This window comes from Oryza glaberrima, chromosome 9 (genome assembly GCF_000147395.1).
Source record: "Oryza glaberrima chromosome 9, OglaRS2, whole genome shotgun sequence".
In the NCBI taxonomy this organism is placed as follows: Eukaryota; Viridiplantae; Streptophyta; class Magnoliopsida; order Poales; family Poaceae; genus Oryza; species Oryza glaberrima.
In genome coordinates this window covers 12,406,453-12,424,456 of record NC_068334.1, presented here as the reverse complement: position 1 = coordinate 12,424,456, position 18,004 = coordinate 12,406,453, and the positions used below count along the sequence as shown (strand labels likewise).

The 18,004-nt window shown below is 46.0% G+C and overlaps 1 protein-coding gene across 1 annotated transcript in view; it reads left to right on the top strand.

Moving 5' to 3' along the window:
• The window catches only part of LOC127785368 (uncharacterized), a 28,807-nt gene extending 11,120 nt beyond the window's left edge, over positions 1-17,687 (top strand). The window contains exon 4 of the mRNA XM_052312797.1: positions 17,481-17,687. Within this exon, the coding sequence (XP_052168757.1) occupies positions 17,481-17,687 (207 nt within the window). The remainder of the gene's footprint in view (positions 1-17,480) is intronic.
• The last annotated feature ends 317 nt before the right edge of the window (positions 17,688-18,004 follow it).

The following is an 18,004-nucleotide window of genomic DNA, read 5'->3' as shown; positions in this document are numbered from 1 at the left end:
AGGCAGGAGCCGGCCCACGGAGAGGACTACCCAAGCCTCGATCACTAGGGTAGTTCTTCCTTCACTCCAAAGGTGGTGAACTCCAAACCACTCACAAACCGGCGCCGGGCCTCCTCCACAATCTTCTCGGAGAGGTCACCGGGCAACTCCTCCACAAGCCGTCTAGGAGGCGGCAACCTCCAAGAGTAACAAGCAATGACCCAGCGTGGAGATGATCAATCAAGTGCCACACTAGCTCTACAAATGGAAGCAACGCACTTGACTCTTGGCTAATCAACCCTCTAACACACTAGATGGATGAACACAAAGCTCAAGTGGGTGTGAGAGAGGTGCAAGGGATGTATGTAATTGAATTGGGTGCCAAGAGAACCCCCATGCTGCTGGTGGGGGAGTATTTATACTCCCACCCACCAAAACTAGCCGTTGGGGGCGAAATCCCCCAACTCTGTGCTCTGCCGGTCTAACCGGAGGTAAGTGGCCGGCCAGACCGTGCTACTCTACAACGGCTAGTTTTCTAGCCGTTGTAGCTCTGTCAGAGGGCCCCATCGGCCTGGCCGGTCAGACCGACATGGGGTGGACGGTCAGACCGGCCTCGGCTCGGTCTGACCGAATACGGCTCCGTCGGCTCTGTATCGGCCATCCCGAGCAGCACCATCCCGGCCTCCAGGGGGCCGGTCTGACCACGCATGTGCCGCCGATCAGACCGGCCTTATGCGCCGGTCAGACCGCCATCTCTCGGCCGGTCAGACCGGCCAGGGCACGCCGGTCAGACCACCACTATGTGGCCGGTCTGACCACCCCTGGTCAGGCCGAACCCAGTGAAGTGTGTGTGTGAAATGTGAGCACAAGTCTAAATGCATAATGACCTAATGTGGCAATTAAAATAATCTCTTTGCTAGGTCATTACCCCTCTTAATAGTACGGCGAAACTAAAAATAAACTAGCAAATTTGATCGCCCTACACCTCGATCAATTCTAAATTAAAGCGCTAGTTTTACCGTCTTCTTTCCATTTGCTTTGCGTCGTCAATTTTAATCCATCGATAATCATCCGTGCGCACATATGACGTGGACCTAACTTAAAATGTATAGCTCAAAGACAACGGTTAGTCCACAATTAGCGCTTGTCATTAATTACCAAAATTAACACCGGGGGCCTAGATGCTTCAATCTCCCCCTTTTTGGTAATTGATGACAAACACCACAAATATATATAATCAAACATAGAGCACGTGGACATATATTGCATTGACAAGCAAAAGCTCCCCCTAAACATATGCATAACAATCACAAATCGCAAATATGGAGCCAATGCACAATTCAATTTCACATATCAACATAGCAAAACACATAGACAAATTATAATGTGAACTTCACATATGAATAAACCGAATGCATAAGATGGTCACAAGTATATCAAAGTCACACCAACCATCCATCATAGCACAAGTTCACATTAAGACCACATAAAGAGCTCACAAATAAATCTAGGCTATTACAAAACCACGAAGGGTCCAAATGACATAGAGAGATTAACAAAACGACAAAAAAACACAAGATAGAGTAATAACCCATACCCATACAAAATATAGCCCAATCCTCCTTAACCTATTAAATACGAGGTGACTAACCTCACTACTACTAGTCCCAACCCAACATAAAACACACTTTTCTCCCCCTTTTGGCATCAAGCACCAAAAAGGTCTTCACTCTTGTGGTGGAGAAGGAGGACGCGCCGAAGTGGAAGGATGATGAGCATCACGACGACGATGATACACAAATGCTTGGGTACTCTCCAAAGTTTGGACTCGAGAATCCAAGACACCCACCCTAGTATGTGTCACACCCTAAAAATTTCAAATATATAGATTGTTGTTTAATTGGAATTATTAGAATTGATTTTAAAAGCCTAGAAGAGAAGATCTTTTTTTTAAATAATAAATTCCAATATAAAATGGGGCTAGATAAAATTTTATTAAATACTTTGCTTAATTCTATAATTCCTAGATTTTTCTGGGATTTATTTGAGCTAAGGAAGTATTTTTAATAAATGGAATTGCATTTCATGAATAATTTAAATGGAAAAAGGTTTTTAAAAGTCTCTTTTGGCTTTGGGCCGAAAGTCGGCCCAAAACCTTCTCTCTCTCCTCCTCGGCCCAAGTCGGCCCAGTCCGCAGCCGCCGTTCGCGCGCGTCCGCCCGCTGACAGGTGGGGCCCGCCTGTCAGGGTCGTCGTCTTCCTCGCGCCGCCGCCGCCCGAAACCCTAGCGCCGCGCCGCCGCCGTCTCTTTCCAAATCCGGCCGATCCTTTCCGTTTCCGGTGAAATCAATAGAGGGGAAATGATCTTCTCGATCTCCTCTACCTTTTCCCTTTTGGAACTTCGGCTAAAATCGTTTGGAAAGCGGAGGATTCGATCTCGAATCGGATCGGTCTCTCTCCTCCGAACCCTAACCTTTCCTTCGCGTCGCCGGCCGCCGTGGGCCTTCGCCGCCGCCTCCTTGCCCCTTTAAAAGGATCCCCGGTGTCTCCGCTACCCGTCGCCACCCTCGCCTTCGCCTCTCGTCGTCCGTAGAGCCCTAGCGCCGTGAGTCCTCGCGCCGCCGTCGTCGCCGCCGCTCCAGCCGTGCGCCGCCGTCGCTCCAGTCGTCGCCGTCGCTCGGGAAGGCCGCCGTCGTGGTCGCCGTCGCGTCGCCGTCCTCGTCCACCCCTCCGCCGTCGCTGTCGACCGCCGGGACATCGTCGCCGTCGTCAAGCCGAAGGTTGCCGCCGCTTCTTCCTCGTCGCCGACGTCGTCCGGTCATCGTCCGCCGTCGCTTTGGTCGCCGGTGAGTTCGCCGTGCCGACCGCTACCCGTAGGTGCTCTCCGTTCGCGTTGCCGCGCCGACGTTCGCTGGCGAGCTCGCGCGGTTCGGTCGCCGCCGGAGATGACGTCATCGCCGACGTCATCGATGCCGTCCGCCGTGGTCCGGCCGTGGAACGATCGATCCCGGCCGTTCGTTTTGGATGGATCGATCTCGGCCGTCCGTTCCTGTGAACCGTCGCCGTGCACCCGGTCCACCGCTAACCCTAGCCGCTGACGCAATAAATCCTCTTTTCCTTTTCAAAAATAATTCATTATTGCGTCATAATTCAATTAAAATCCATATAAGTGTTTTAATCCGATTTAATCTTTAAAAATTCATAACTAATTCATCTTAGCTCGGATTTAGTTGGTTCAAGTCTCTAAATTTTTCTAAAATTGAGATCTACATGTTAAAAATATCCACATGTACTGTTCATGCTTGTTTATGTGCTGTTTTGGTGTTTTGCTCTTTTCTGTTTAGATTCCGACGTTTCCGGAGAGTCCGTTTTCGCAGGAGAAGAATTTGAAGAGTTCCAAGGCCAGCAAGGCAAGTCACACAGATCCCAAACAACCCCTTTGAGCATGTTGATCCCGTTTAAAGCTATTGTTTCTATTCAACTATTGCATTTATTTTCGAATGTCATTGGGTGGAATTAACCTATTGTTTGTTATAGCCCTTTTGTTCTTGATTACTTTATTCCTTGATACCTTGGGTTCTTATAAATTGACTAGTTGAGCTTTATATATTGGTTCAGCTAGATATTAGATGTGATTGCTTAGCCATGCTTAGAAACATTAGCACACTATTGGGATAACTTATGACTCCCTATTATTTAATGATGGCTTAATGATAACTCATGATGGTTAATCATGATTGGTTAATTAATTAATTTGCCAACTAAAACCTGTTAATGGTGGGTTGTGAGCACATGGTTTTGATGGTCGTGCTCATGACAATTAAGGACCGGTTCACGAGTTTCGGTTGTGAAACATTAACCGTGCCAACCACAAGCCAGCGTGGGCAACGGCTTTACCTTTTGTATAGCATAGTTCATTGCGGGGCACCAGACTGAGAAGTGGCGGAGATAAGCCCACGGGGGTCGCTGGGGAGTCCATGCCTTGTTTATAAGGGGGTGATTATGATCCAGGAACGGTGCGCTGTGGTGGATTGTGTTGTGCGAGGGGTACTGTCACAGCTCCTTTCTGAGGTACCGTGGTGGTATCAAGGCGCATGGTGACATGTCGTGGGGCTGTGTCTTGTGGGTACAGTGGTACACCTCTGGTCAGAGTAAAACTATTCGAATAGCCGTGCCCGCGGTTATGGGCAGGTCTAACAATGTTTTTCGTGATTAGTCTCATACCTCTCATCATAATAAAAGATACTATGACTGGTAATAATTTGATTAGCTCCTGGTTTGGAATGGTATATTCCTGGTCTGGAGATAGAACTGTGCAGCCGGGATTGGTTGTTCAGAATGGTTGGGCCTATGCAACAGGATATGTTGTATAGCGTTGGAATAATATTGTTTAATTATTACTCAACTGTTTTACTAAATTCTGAAATGTTTATTAAATGCTGTTTATGCAAATGAAACCCTACTATGCCATCCTTTGTTATCCTGTGCACTTGCATATTTGCTGCGTGGCTTGCTGAGTATGTCATATACTCACCTTGCAATCATTCATCAGAGGAGGAGTTCTACAGTGATGCTGATGGTGTGGAGGATTAGGTGTAGCCCTGGTCAAGCTGCCTGTGGAGTGGAATCGTCTGCGCTGTTTATCTTATTTTCCGCTGCTTAGATCTTTATTGATTGAGAGGAACTATCTACCTCTGTAATGACATTTTATTCGCTTATTAATTAGAGTAATAATTGTACTCTATTATCAATTTGTTATTGTGTGCCTCGGCTGATTCCTGGACGAGGGTTCGCGCACATGTAAGCGTTTGGAATTTTGGATAGAAATTCCGGGCGTGACAGTATGCAATCTTCCCACCGAAGTATTCAAGTTACCAACATCGGTGCGCAAGCCACGAACATCCTCATGCAATGCTTCATGCCCGATGGATAAGCGTTGAATGCTTTCACTTAGGGTATTAATAGCCCCAAGGACCGGGTTGAAGAATTCATTGGGTTGCATTCCAAAGTAGGCATATTGTGGATGGAAAAAAGCACTTGGATCATACCCATGAGGAGGAGGGGGGCTGCACTTGAGGTTGCACCTTGATCAAATTTTGGTTGGCGCACACGAGGAGCTCTAGGGGAGGAGAGTTGGAGACGAGGCCTGTACTCCTTATGTTCTTTTAAATTGTGACCAATTTGTCCCAACTTGCTTTGAATCAATCTCACTATGTAGGGAGCATAATAGATTCCTTGTCCAATAGTCCCCTTTGAGATGGCAATCTCCTTCATCATAAGGTTGATAACATCAAACCGACGACCATCCATAATGGCATCAATGACATGCCAAGCAACTCCGCATATGTCATCATTGTTGCCGCATCTTGGGAGGATGGTGGCCCTTACTATGTGGTTGATCACACTTGGGAGAGCCCTCAAACCCGCCACCTTTCCATATGTGTGCCTTCCCCCGTCTTCATAAAACTGAGAAAAGTGATCAATGGAGAAGGGGTTGTGGGTGTGCTCATCATGAAGGTCATCCCATTTGTTGAAGCGAATGTGCAAGAGCTCCTTGAATTCACGGCGGTTGATAGAGCATCGAAGGGTCCCCGACATCCACTTCATTGCATCACAATCGCCGGACACCCATACGGTGGCATAGAATTGCCAGATGAGATCATCATCAAAAGGTTGCTTCATGGTGACAATTCTATCAATCCCAACGGTCCGGAACATCTCTGGCAAATCTTCAAACTCCGGTGTCTCACCAATGTGCCTCCAAGAAATCCACTTGTGTTCGGCGAAGGCTTTGTTGGCATACACTTGTTCATACACGGACTTTTGGAACCGTGTATGAAATCTTGGATCATTACAATCGTTAGGCCTCCGGAATTGATCATGATGACGGAGGATAGTGTATTGTTGAGCATTCCTCAAATTAAGCACAAATTGGATGGTGGAATCGAGAGGACTCCCATCATCACTTGCCTCATCATCTTCACCATTGCCACTCCCATTGTCATCACCATCATCACTTACTTCCATCTCATCACCCTGAACATTTTCCATATTTTCATCATCACTTTTAACATACTCATCTCCGCTTGATTCCTCATTCTCACTGACGGGATCGGGCGTGGGCTCACGACGACCATGGCGAGTGCGGGGAGGCATGGCTGAAAAACAAGGAGCAATTGATGGATAAGCAATAATTTTAGAAGCCACATAGTGAAGAGTAGGGATGGCAACGGGGCGGGGCGGGGCCGGGTTGGGCTGGAACGCCCCCGACCCCGACCCCCGACTTTACCCCCCGCCCCCGGCCCCGACCAGTGATGCGGGTTGAAAACATCCCCCGCCCCCGACCCCTGCGGGGCCCCGCAACCCGACCGGGGCCCCGCATTGGGTAGCATCTCCATCCAGTCAACTCAAAAAAATACAACACAATCATCATTTCAGCAAAAAGAAATATTGTACATAATTAACACACCATCAAAAATAGCATGAATACTTCAATTTCATCATAAAAATTCAGCAAGAACACATTGATGATATCCATCAAATCACAAGGCACATTTGGAGTATTGGAGATGGAGCAATACCTCTCACTCTTTGTGATGTGCTGCAACCTCGCCGCCGGCCGCGCCCTGTGTGCCGCCGCCGCCGCCCTGTGCGCCGCCGCCGCCGCCCTAGCCCTGTGTGCCGCCGGCCGCGCCCTTGCTGCCGGTGTCGCCTCCCCGCCGCGCTTGTGCGCCGCCGCCGGCCCGCCGCGGCGCCGCCCTGTGTGCCGCCGCCGCTGACTCCGGAGGGAGAGGACGACCTGGAGCCGCTGGCCGCGCCCTTGCTGCCGGTGTCACCTCCGGAGGGAGAGGACGACCTGGAGCCGCTGGCCGCGCCCTTGCTGCCGGTGTCGCCTCCCCGCCGCGCCTGTGCGCCGCCGCCGGCCCGCCGCGGCGCCGCCCTGTGTGCCGCCGCCGCTGACTCCGAAGGGAGAGGACGAGCTGGAGCCGCCGGATGCCGGAGGGGAGACTGGAGAGGAGGGGAGAGGAGATGGTGGCCTGGCGGCTGGCAGGCGCCGGCGACGCCGAGAGGGCGAGATCCAGAGGCGAGCCGCCCACGAGCGCGCGCCGTTGCCTAGGTCACGCCACAGCCGCACGGGATGACGGGAGGGGAGGGGAATGGATGTGGGGAGGAGAGAGACTGAGAGATGTGCTGCTAGGGTTAAGGATTTTTTTAGTGGGCTGGGCTTTGTAGGCTTTCTTTGATCTATATTTTAAGGTCTATATGTACCCCCGGGGCCCCGCGGGTCACCCGCGGGTGAAATCAGTCCCCCGTCCCCTCCCCGCCCAAATGCGGGGCCCCGTCCCCGACGCACCCGCGGGTCGAAAATCGGCCCCGCCCCCGCCCCCGTAGGGGCGGGTCCCCGCAGGGGACCCGGCCCCGCGGGGGAAATTGCCATCCCTAGTGAAGAGGGAGGAATGGGGTGCTGCCTGTCAGGGGCGGTCAGACCGAGAGCCAAGGCCGGTCAGACCGACGGCCATCGGCCGGTCAGACCGGCGTCTCACGGCCGGTCAAACCGACGGCCATCGGCCAATCAGACCGCCGGCCCTCGGCCGGTCACACCGCCACAGACAGTAGCACAACCGAATCCTTCCACAATCCACACAAATGATTCTAAAAATTGCTAGGACAAAGTTGCACAAGATTGGAACATGAACATCAAGGTGTAGGTCTATTTCATAGAGATTGAAGCAAAGGGGGAAACTACCCTTAACCCTAGAGATTGAAATAGACCGATTTGACAGCAATGCACAAGAGGGAGAGTGATTTACCGGTTGAAGGAGTTGAATCACACCAAGAAACTACCCTCTATTAGTGCAAATCGAAGAACACCTCTTCCTTCACCTAGGGTTCCATGCCATGGATCACAAACGCAATAAAAACTCAAATCAATCCATGGAATAGAGAGAGGAAGCGGAGGAGAATCACTTACGGTGTAACCGGAGTGATTTTGACGGTTGAACCGGATGGATTTGGTGGAGGGAGGTGGCTAGGGTTTGGGAGAGGAGAGAGGAGGAGTTTTTTCGAGTTGGGGAAGAAGATGGCTGAATGGGAGAAGATTGGGTCGGGTAGGGGAAGAAGAGAGAAGAAAACGGAAGATTCCCGGGCCCACCATCCCCGGCCGGTCAGACCGGCTATAATCGGTCGGTCAGACCGCCGGGGTGTGGCCGGTCAGACTGGGCCCTAGGGTCCGGTCAGACCGCCGCCACCAGGCCGGTCAGACCGCACATATAGCGCCGGTCAGACCGACTGGCCCCCAGCCGACTGTGCACAACCCTTGCACAGTTCGGCTACCCCCACACAATAAAATTCAACAAAAATTTGATTTTTGGAGCAATTTTAAAATGTGTGAGTTGAAATATTGCCAACCATTCATAATATTTGAAATTTATGAAGATTTGCAACAAAACTCACTTGAGTGCTAGGAGGTGACCATTTATGGTCTATAGGGGTTTTTGGGCGAATTTGATTTTCAAACAACTTTTGAAATATTTGGTTTTTGAATATGATTTGAATACCAAAAACATTTCAAATCTTCTTCACTACCAACTTTGTTTTGAAACTTTTCTCAAATTCCTTCTCAATCTCATTTTGGGGTTTAATCTCATTTTGGCCAAAAACAAGATTCTAGATTCTTCAAAAGAGGGCCAAAATGGCATTTTCATTCAAAAATCATTTTTCTTGCAAAGTGAGAGTTGGAAAACATATAGGGAACCTTTTGAAACATTTTCCAAGAGATAGATTTCAAATTACATTGATTTTGCAAAAGTTTTGACTTATGTTGACTTGGTCATTTTGAAAACACTACTAGCACTTTTAGTTGATTTGCTCACATATAAAAGGAAGTGGAGCACATGCAAGAGTGCAAGACACCCCCTTAATGTGACATGCTCCATTTTCGCAATGAAGAACCAAATGACAATAAATCCAAAGCATAAGAGCAAATAGGAGCAAATATACAATATGCAAAAGAAGCAACCATGGTGCACCATCTCAAGCCACATTAGAGAAGTCTATGACATTTAACTCATTCCTCAACTTGCAAAAGCGGGTTTCATCAAGAGGCTTGGTAAAAATGTCGGCTAGTTGATCCTCGATTCTTATGTGGCTAATGATTATGTCACACTTGGCAACATGGTCTCTTAGGAAGTGATGGCGTATGTCAATATGCTTGGTTCTAGAATGTTGGACCGGGTTATTGGCTATATTTATGGCACTATCATTGTCACATAGGAGTGGGGTTTTAGTGAAGGATATGCCATAGTCCAACAAGGTTTGTTTCATCCAAAGCAATTGGGCACAACAACTACCCGCCGAAACATATTCCGCCTTGGCGGTAGAGAGGGCTACGGAGTTTTGTTTCTTGGATGACCATGACACAAGGGATCTACCAAGCATTTGGCAACTACCGGATGTGCTCTTTCTATCCACTATGCAATCGGCATAATCTGAATCGGAATAGCCAACAAGCTTAAATTTAGCACCTTTTGGGTACCACAAGCCAATAGTAAAGGAATGCTTTAAATATCTTAGAATCCTTTTCACGGCCACTAAGTGACACTCCTTAGGAGCGACTTGAAACCGTGCACACATGCAAATACTAAACATGATATCCGGCCTAGATGCGGTAAGGTAAAGCAAGCTACCAATCATAGAACGATAAAGCTTTAAATCTACCGGTTTACCTCCCTCATCAAGGTTGAGATGCCCGTTGGTTGCCATAGGTGTCTTGATGGGCTTCGCATCCTCCAAACTAAACCTCTTGAGTAAATCCTTAATGTACTTGGTTTGGTTCACGAACGTCCCATCCTTGAGTTGCTTGATTTGAAGTCCAAGGAAGAAACTCAACTCTTCAATCATGGACATCTCAAATTCCCTAGACATCATATCACCAAATTCCTTGCAAAATACCTCATTAGTAGAACCGAATATGATGTCATCAACATAAATTTGGCACACAAAGAAATCAACACCAATGATTTTTGTAAAAAGAGTGGTGTCAACTTTTCCAATTTTGAAATCCTTTGACAAAAGAAAATCTCTCAATCTTTCATACCAAGCCCTATGAGCTTGTTTTAAATCATAAAGAGCTTTTGAGAGTTTGTAAACATGGTTAGGATTTTTAGGATCTTCAAAACCGGGAGGTTGTTCAACAAAGACAAGTTCGGCAATTTCACCATTTAGAAAAGCACTTTTCACATCCATTTGAAATAGTTTTATATCAAAGCATGATGCAAATGCAAGAAGGATGCGAATAGCCTCAAGTCTTGCCACGGGGGCAAAAGTTTTACCGAAGTCCAAACCTTCAACTTGTGTGAAACCTTGTGCCACCAACATTGCCTTGTTTCTCACCACCAACCCGTTCTCATCTTGTTTGTTCCTAAAGACCCACTTTGTCCCTATGACATTGTGGTCTCTAGGTCTTTCAACCAAAGTCCACACATTGTTTCTTGCAAAGTTGTTGAGCTCTTCATGCATAGCATTCATCCAATCCGGATCACAAAGAGCTTCATCTACATGTTTTGGCTCAAGACAAGAAACAAACGAGTAATGTTCACAAATCGAAGCCACACGAGATCGAGTTTGAACACCCTTACTAATGTCACCCAACACTTGGTCAATTGGGTGATCCTTGGAAAGAGCGGTGTGTATCCTTGGTGGCATAGGTGGATCTTGTGCCTTCTCCTCCTCTACTTCAACTTGAGCTTGACTTGGCGTAGCAGAAGTAGATGGCTCATCTTGAGTGGAGGTGGATGGCTTGTCTTCCACTTCAATAGGCTTGACATCTACAATGGACATGTTCTTCATAGCTCTCATCAAGCCTTCATCACCTACATCTTCCAAATTCTCGTGCCCCTCTTGGGAGCCATTAGTCTCATCAAATTAAACATCGGCGGTTTCTTCCACAATACCTTTGTTCTTGTTGTAGACCCGGTATGCCTTGCTATTTGAGGCATAACCTAGAAGAAACCCTTCATCACACCGACTTTCAAATTTGGTTAGTCTAACACCCTTTCGGTAAATATAACATTTGCAACCAAAAACTCGAAAATAGGCAACATTAGGCTTCCTACCAACAATTAGCTCAAAGGAAGTCTTTTTCAAGAGACGATGCAAATAAAGCCTATTGGTTGCATGGCAAGCGGTGTTTATGGCTTCCGCCCAAAAGGAATCAGAAACACCATATTCATCAAGCATAGTCCTTGCCAACTTAATCAATGTACGATTTTTCCTCTCCACTACACCATTTTGTTGAGGTGAGTAGGTAGCGGAAAGTTCGTGTTTAATACCATGATCATCACAATAGTCCTCGATATTGGTATTCTTAAACTCGGAACCATTGTCACTTCTAATTTTCACAAGAGTGCAACTAAATTCATTTTGGGCCCTTTTTGCAAACTTTTTGAAAAGCTCGGCAACAATAGACTTATCATGCAAAAAGAACACCCAAGTATAACGAGAATAATCATCAACAATCACAAGACAATGACTATTACCACCAATGCTCTTATAGGTTGTTGGGCCAAACAAATCCATATGCAAGAGTTCCAATGGTCTAGATGTGGACATGATACTCTTAGTAGGATGAGAACATGCAACTTGCTTGCCGGCTTGACAAGCACTACAAAGCTTATCTTTCTCAAACTTCACATCTTTCAAGCCCACAACTAGATCACGTTTTGAAAGTTTGCTCAATTGATTCATACCAACATGGGCTAGCCTTCTATGCCAAAGCCAACCCAAAGAGGTTTTTGCAACTAAACAAGTTTTCAAATTTGCTTCACTAGAATTGAAATCAACCAAATAAAGATTTCCATACCTAAAGCCTTTGAACACACAAGACTTGTCAAGAAGGCTAGAAACAATAACTTCTTGCGGGAAGAAAGCACATGACAAGCCAAGATCACAAATTTGAGCAACTGAAAGCAAATTGAAATTTAGAGATTTAACAAGAGAGACATTATCAATTGACAAATCATTAGAGATAGCAATTTTACCTAACACAATTACCTTTCCTTTGCTATTGTCTCCAAATGTCACTTTCTCTTGTTCATTCCCTCCAACTTCAAATGTGGTGAACATAGCCCTATCACCGGTCATGTGTTGAGTGCATCCACTATCAAGCACCCAATGGCTCCCACTGGTGCGGTAGTTCACCTACAAAAGAAGATCAAGCTCTTTTAGGTACCCAAACTTGTTTGGGTCCTTGGAGGTTAGAGACCAAAGCTTTGGGCACCCAAATGGCATTCCTTTTACCACCGAGTATAGGGGAACCCACATATCTAGCAACAATGCTACCATCATGAGCCTTCCTAAGCATATAATGAGAATCAAACATGCATGTCTTAGGAGGCTTACCACTGGGGCAATCATTCACCAAATGCCCAACCTCACGACACTTGGAGCAATACTTACCATTGCTCTTGACAAAACGAGTGGCACGGTGAGAATGTTTCCTACCCTTCTTTGGAATGAACCCAAGTCCCTCCTTGTTAAGGATGCACCGTTGCTCACTCAAAATCTTGTCAAGAGTGTTCTTACCCTTGAAGCACCTCTCCAAGCTCTTGTTGAGCTTAGCCACTTGCTCCTTAAGCTCATTGTTCTCAACAACAAGTGAGGCATCACAAATAGAAACACAGGAGATAGAGCTAGAGCAAGACATATACACAAGATCATCACAAGAGGTAGAAATGCTAGATGATGCAACATGAGCAATATGGCAAGTAGCACAATCATCAAGCAAATCACAAGATATGCCAACATCAATGAGAGCTCCATGTTGAGTAGTGGAAAGGAGGTTGTCATGAGCTTCCTTAAGCTTCTCATGAGAAATGGTAAGTCTCTCATGAGAAGTCTTTACCTTCTCATACAAGACCTCCAAATAAGCATGATCCATCTTTAGGGCCTTGAACTTGACAATCTCCTTCTCACTATAAGCATGGAGCTCATCAAACATACTCACAAACTCATCATAGGAAACATCATCACAATCATCATCACTCTCACTATCACTAAGAGATATTACCTTAGAGGAGCCCTTTGCCATGAGACAAAGTGGAGCGAAGAGTGATGGAGCCTCCTTGATGGCAACAACGGCCATCTTCTTATTCTTGGAGCTTGCATCATCACCACCTTCTTCCTCGGACCTGGATGAGGCGGAGCTCTCCTCATTTGAGTCACATTCCCTGATGAAGGCCTCAATCTTCTTGCCTTCCTTCTTGAGCTTCTTCATGAGCTTGTAGCCTCCACTCTTCTTCTTGGATGACTTGTCTCCATCATCATCCTTGGAAGGGCACTTGGAAGCAAAGTGTCCCTTCTCACCACACTCAAAGCACCTCAAGTTGGAGAGAGTCTTGTTGGGTCTTCTATTTCTTCTCCTATTGGAGTTGGAGCCCCTTCCTCCTTCCCAAGAGATCATTGAACCTTCTAGGGCAATCTCTTCCTCCAAGTCCTCATTGGCTTCATTCACCTTGCCCTTGCCCTTGTCTTCAACTTCGGCTCGGAGAGCAATGCACTTCTTGGAAGGTGAGGCTTCCTCCATCTCCTTCTTCTTCAACTTGTACATGTCATTGGTGTTGATCTTCCCCAAGAGGCTTGCGGGTGTCATTCTTGACATGTCGGAGTTGATGAGCATGGTGACAAGGGTCTCATACTTCTCCGGTAGAGCCCTAAGCATCTTTTGGGCAACCTCAAGATCGGTGTAGTTTGCCCCAAACCCCTTGAGATCATTCACAATGACATTGAGCCTTCCATACATGTCATTCACACTCTAATGAGGCAACATGGAGAATGTCTCATATTGGATCTTGAGGAAATGAAGCTTGGCATCCTTGTACTCACTCGTGCCCTCATGGATCTCCGCCAACTTGTTCCAAATCTCATATGTGGTCTCAAGGTTGCTCACTCTATCAAACTCCTCTTGGCTCAAAGAGTTGAACAAAGCATTCATGGCTTGGGCATTGAGTTGGAGGTTGCGGTGATCAATCTCCGTCAAGGGTGTGCCGGTGATAGCAAAGTCTACATCCACAATACTCCAAATATGGAAGCTCATAGCTTTGAGGTGAGTAGACATTTTAATTTTCCAAGTGGAATAGTTTGTGCCATTAAACATGGGAGCCTTCCCTACATGGTTCACCTCATTTGACATCTTCTCTCTAGGCGGTGAAGCCTAATCAAGAGAGACCAAGCTCTGATACCACTTATAGGATCGAGATGTCGACTAGAGGGGGGTGAATAGGCGATTTAAAACTAAATGACACCTAATCAAAACTAACCTAAGTTGCTAGGCTTGGTGAGGGTTAACTCTAACTAAGCAACTAAGTTATGTTTTGCAAACCTAGGGTGATAGTGGCTCAATTATATCTCTAGGAAAGTAAATCACACTACTATGTCAATGTTTAGCAATCCTAGGGTGATATGATCTCAAGTTTGTCTCTAGAAATGTAAATTGCACAAATATAAATGCGACAATCAAATGAGACAAGGAGACAGAGATTTTTCACCGAGGTTCGGAAACTCGCCGGTTTCCTACTCCCCGTTGAGGCGAGCCCAACTCCACCGCTCAACCACGAAGCCACCGCACGCCCCCTTGGTCAAGGGGTGGGCAAGGCGGGAGCCGGCCCACGGAGAGGACTACCCAAGCCTCGATCACTAGGGTAGTTCTTCCTTCACTCCGAAGGTGGTGAACTCCAAACCACTCACAAACCGGCGCCGGGCCTCCTCCACAATCTTCTCTGAGAGGTCACCGGGCAACTCCTCCACAAGCCGTCTAGGAGGCGGCAACCTCCAAGAGTAACAAGCAATGACCCGGCGTGGAGATGATCAATCAAGTGCCACAATAGCTCTACAAATGGAAGCAATGCACTTGACTCTTGGCTAATCAACCCTCTAACACACTAGATGGATGAACACAAAGCTCAAGTGGGTGTGAGAGAGGTGCAAGGGATGTATGCAATTGAATTGGGTGCCAAGAGAGCCCTCTTGCTACTGGTGGGGGAGTATTTATACTCCCATCCACCAAAACTAGCCGTTGGGGGCGAAATCCCCCAACTCTGTGCTCTGCCGGTCTGACCGGAGGTAAGTGGCCGGCCAGACCGTGCTACTCTACAACGGCTAGTTTTCTAGCCGTTGTAGCTCTGTCAGAGGGCCCCATCGGCCTGGCCGGTCAGACCGACATGGGGTGGACGGTCAGACCGGCCTCGGCTCGGTCAGACCGCCATCGGCTCGGTCTGACCGAATACGGCTCCGTCGGCTCTGTATCGGCCATCCCGAGCAGCACCATCCCGGCCTCCAGGGGGCCGGTCTGACCGCGCATGTGCCACCGGTCAGACCGGCCTTATGCGCCGGTCAGACCGCCATCTTGCGGCCGGTCAGACCGGCCAGGGCACGCCGGTCAGACCGCCACTATGTGGCCGGTCTGACCGCCCCTGGTCAGGCCAAACCCAATGAAGTGTGTGTGTGTGTGTGAAATGTGAGCACAAGTCTAAATGCATAATGACCTAATGTGGCAATTAAAATCATCTCTCTCCTAGGTCATTACCCCTCTTAATAGTACTGCGAAACTAAAAATAAACTAGCAAATTTGATCGCCCTACACCTCGATCAATTCTAAATTAAAGCGCTAGTTTTACCGTCTTCTTTCCATTTGCTTTGCGTCGTCAATTTTAATCCATCGATAATCATCCATGCGCACATATGACGTGGACCTAACTTAAAATGTATAGCTCAAAGACAACGGTTAGTTCACAATTAGCGCTTGTCATTAATTACCAAAATTAACACCGGGGGCCTAAATGCTTCATCTTTGAGTTCGATTTGTTTCGTTCAATAATTAGCTCCTGGCATATATGTAAGCAATAATAATTTCCTTTCGTCGTTGTAGAATGGAGATTCAAAGGGCCCGACGGCGGGGGGTTTACGATACTGGGTTCATCGACCCTCGAAAAATCAACACCGAAATGATCAACAAGTACGAGAAAGACACAGAGGACAATCTCGTCCATCTCCTAACGCAGCAGCGTTTCAAGACGTTCATACTACTGCCGTACAACACAAAGTGAGTTTTTATTATCGTTCGAACAAATTTCATTCCCATACATATAACATGTACATTCTGATATTTATCTCATCTCACGCATATTCCAGATTCCACTGGGTCCTGTTATTTTTCGACTTGGACGTATGCAGAGTCACTGTGTACGACTCAATGAATAAAGAGGAGAAGGTTTTTGACAAGGTCTTCTAATTGATAGACAGGTAATATAATGCCATCTATTCCAAAGTCGCGGGACTCTGTTGCTATTATGTTGATCTTGGGTAATAATTAATTAATCATAGCTTGCAACTGCACATGTAGGGCTTGGGATCGGTTCCGTCAATTGGTCCGCGGGACTTGGAAAGAAAAACTTGGACGGAGGTTTCATTTTCCAGTGAGTACATGCATGATCCAAAATTATATTGAATTGAATCTCTAATTACAGTTAATATAAAGAGTATATTAAATCTCTCATCGTTTCTCATGTAGTGTGCAAAGCAGGACCAGGGAACTAACTTATACGGCTACTACGTATGCGAGTATGCCCACTGCCTATCAAACCAAATATACACCACACGAGAGCTCGATGTACGTATACATAAACCATTCAAAATTTCATTGCGTATCGATTTGTTAAGTTGTTTATTAATTTCATCTATTGATATGTCATTATTTTTTGAATGATAGCGTATTCACATGAGGGAAAATCTCCCACACAAGGATTTTATCACGGCTGTTCAAGAACAACTGATGGGGTTCATCAACAAAGAAGTCCTTAATCCCGATGGTGAATTCTACTACGACGGATCGACAATTCATAATTCATAACGTCGGTCCTTCCTCTTCTGACGTAACGCCGGCGTCGAAGTCGTAGCTATAGCTAGCGAGCAAATGAATTGTACTATATATATATATATATATATATATATATATATATATATATATATATATATATATATATATATATATATATATGTACGTAAATTTACTTTAGTGTTAATATATATTTTGGTAACATATATGCACATACATATATATATATATATGTATTCTATATATATGCATAATATATATATTACAATGCATATATATGTATTGTAATATATATATATATATATATATATATATATATATATATATATATATATATATATAATCAACCATGCAGCAAACAGGGCCATGCAAATAAAAAAAATGGTACACAGATCTTTAATCCCGATTGGTAACACGAACCGGGACTAAAGATCGGTTAGCCACGTGGCCGGCTGATCCATCTTTAAAGATGGTTATTTCACCCGGGACTAAAGATCGCTATCTTTAGTCCCGGATTCGTAGTCCCGGTTGGACAACCGGGACTAAAGGGGGTTACGAACCGGGAATACAAACGGTTTCTCCACCAATGAACAACGATGATGAAGAAGACCAAGTTTAACTGGATGGAGAACAAAGTTTTCTTCCCAAGGTTCTACAATTGGACCGAAACCATCTATGTTGACCTTATTGTCCATGATGGTGAATTGGCCTTTGTACCGAAGACACCGTCCTATTCAGATATGTATCTTGATACATCTGCTACGAATATTTGGTCTTATAGATTGGGATACGGAGCTGCAATAGAATATTGGGGAACATAAAGGGCAGACTATGGTATCTGGGTTGACTTCGTGATGATTGAATTTTGGATTGTTTTTATTTAATATATGTAAATTTGTTTAAATATGTGTTGTATAGAGGGTACTGCTATTTTCAGCCGGATAAACGAATTTTTTTTTATCAGTAACACATGCTATTAGAAGGATTTATCTTTTGGTTTTGGAAATAAAAATTAACCACTCTTCAGTGGTTTGCCCAAAACCAATAAATATCGATAAAAACCAATGACTCTCTGTCAACGCCATAAAAGAACCAATTAAAATTGATCGATTTCCTCGAACTGACGTGATCGATTTTA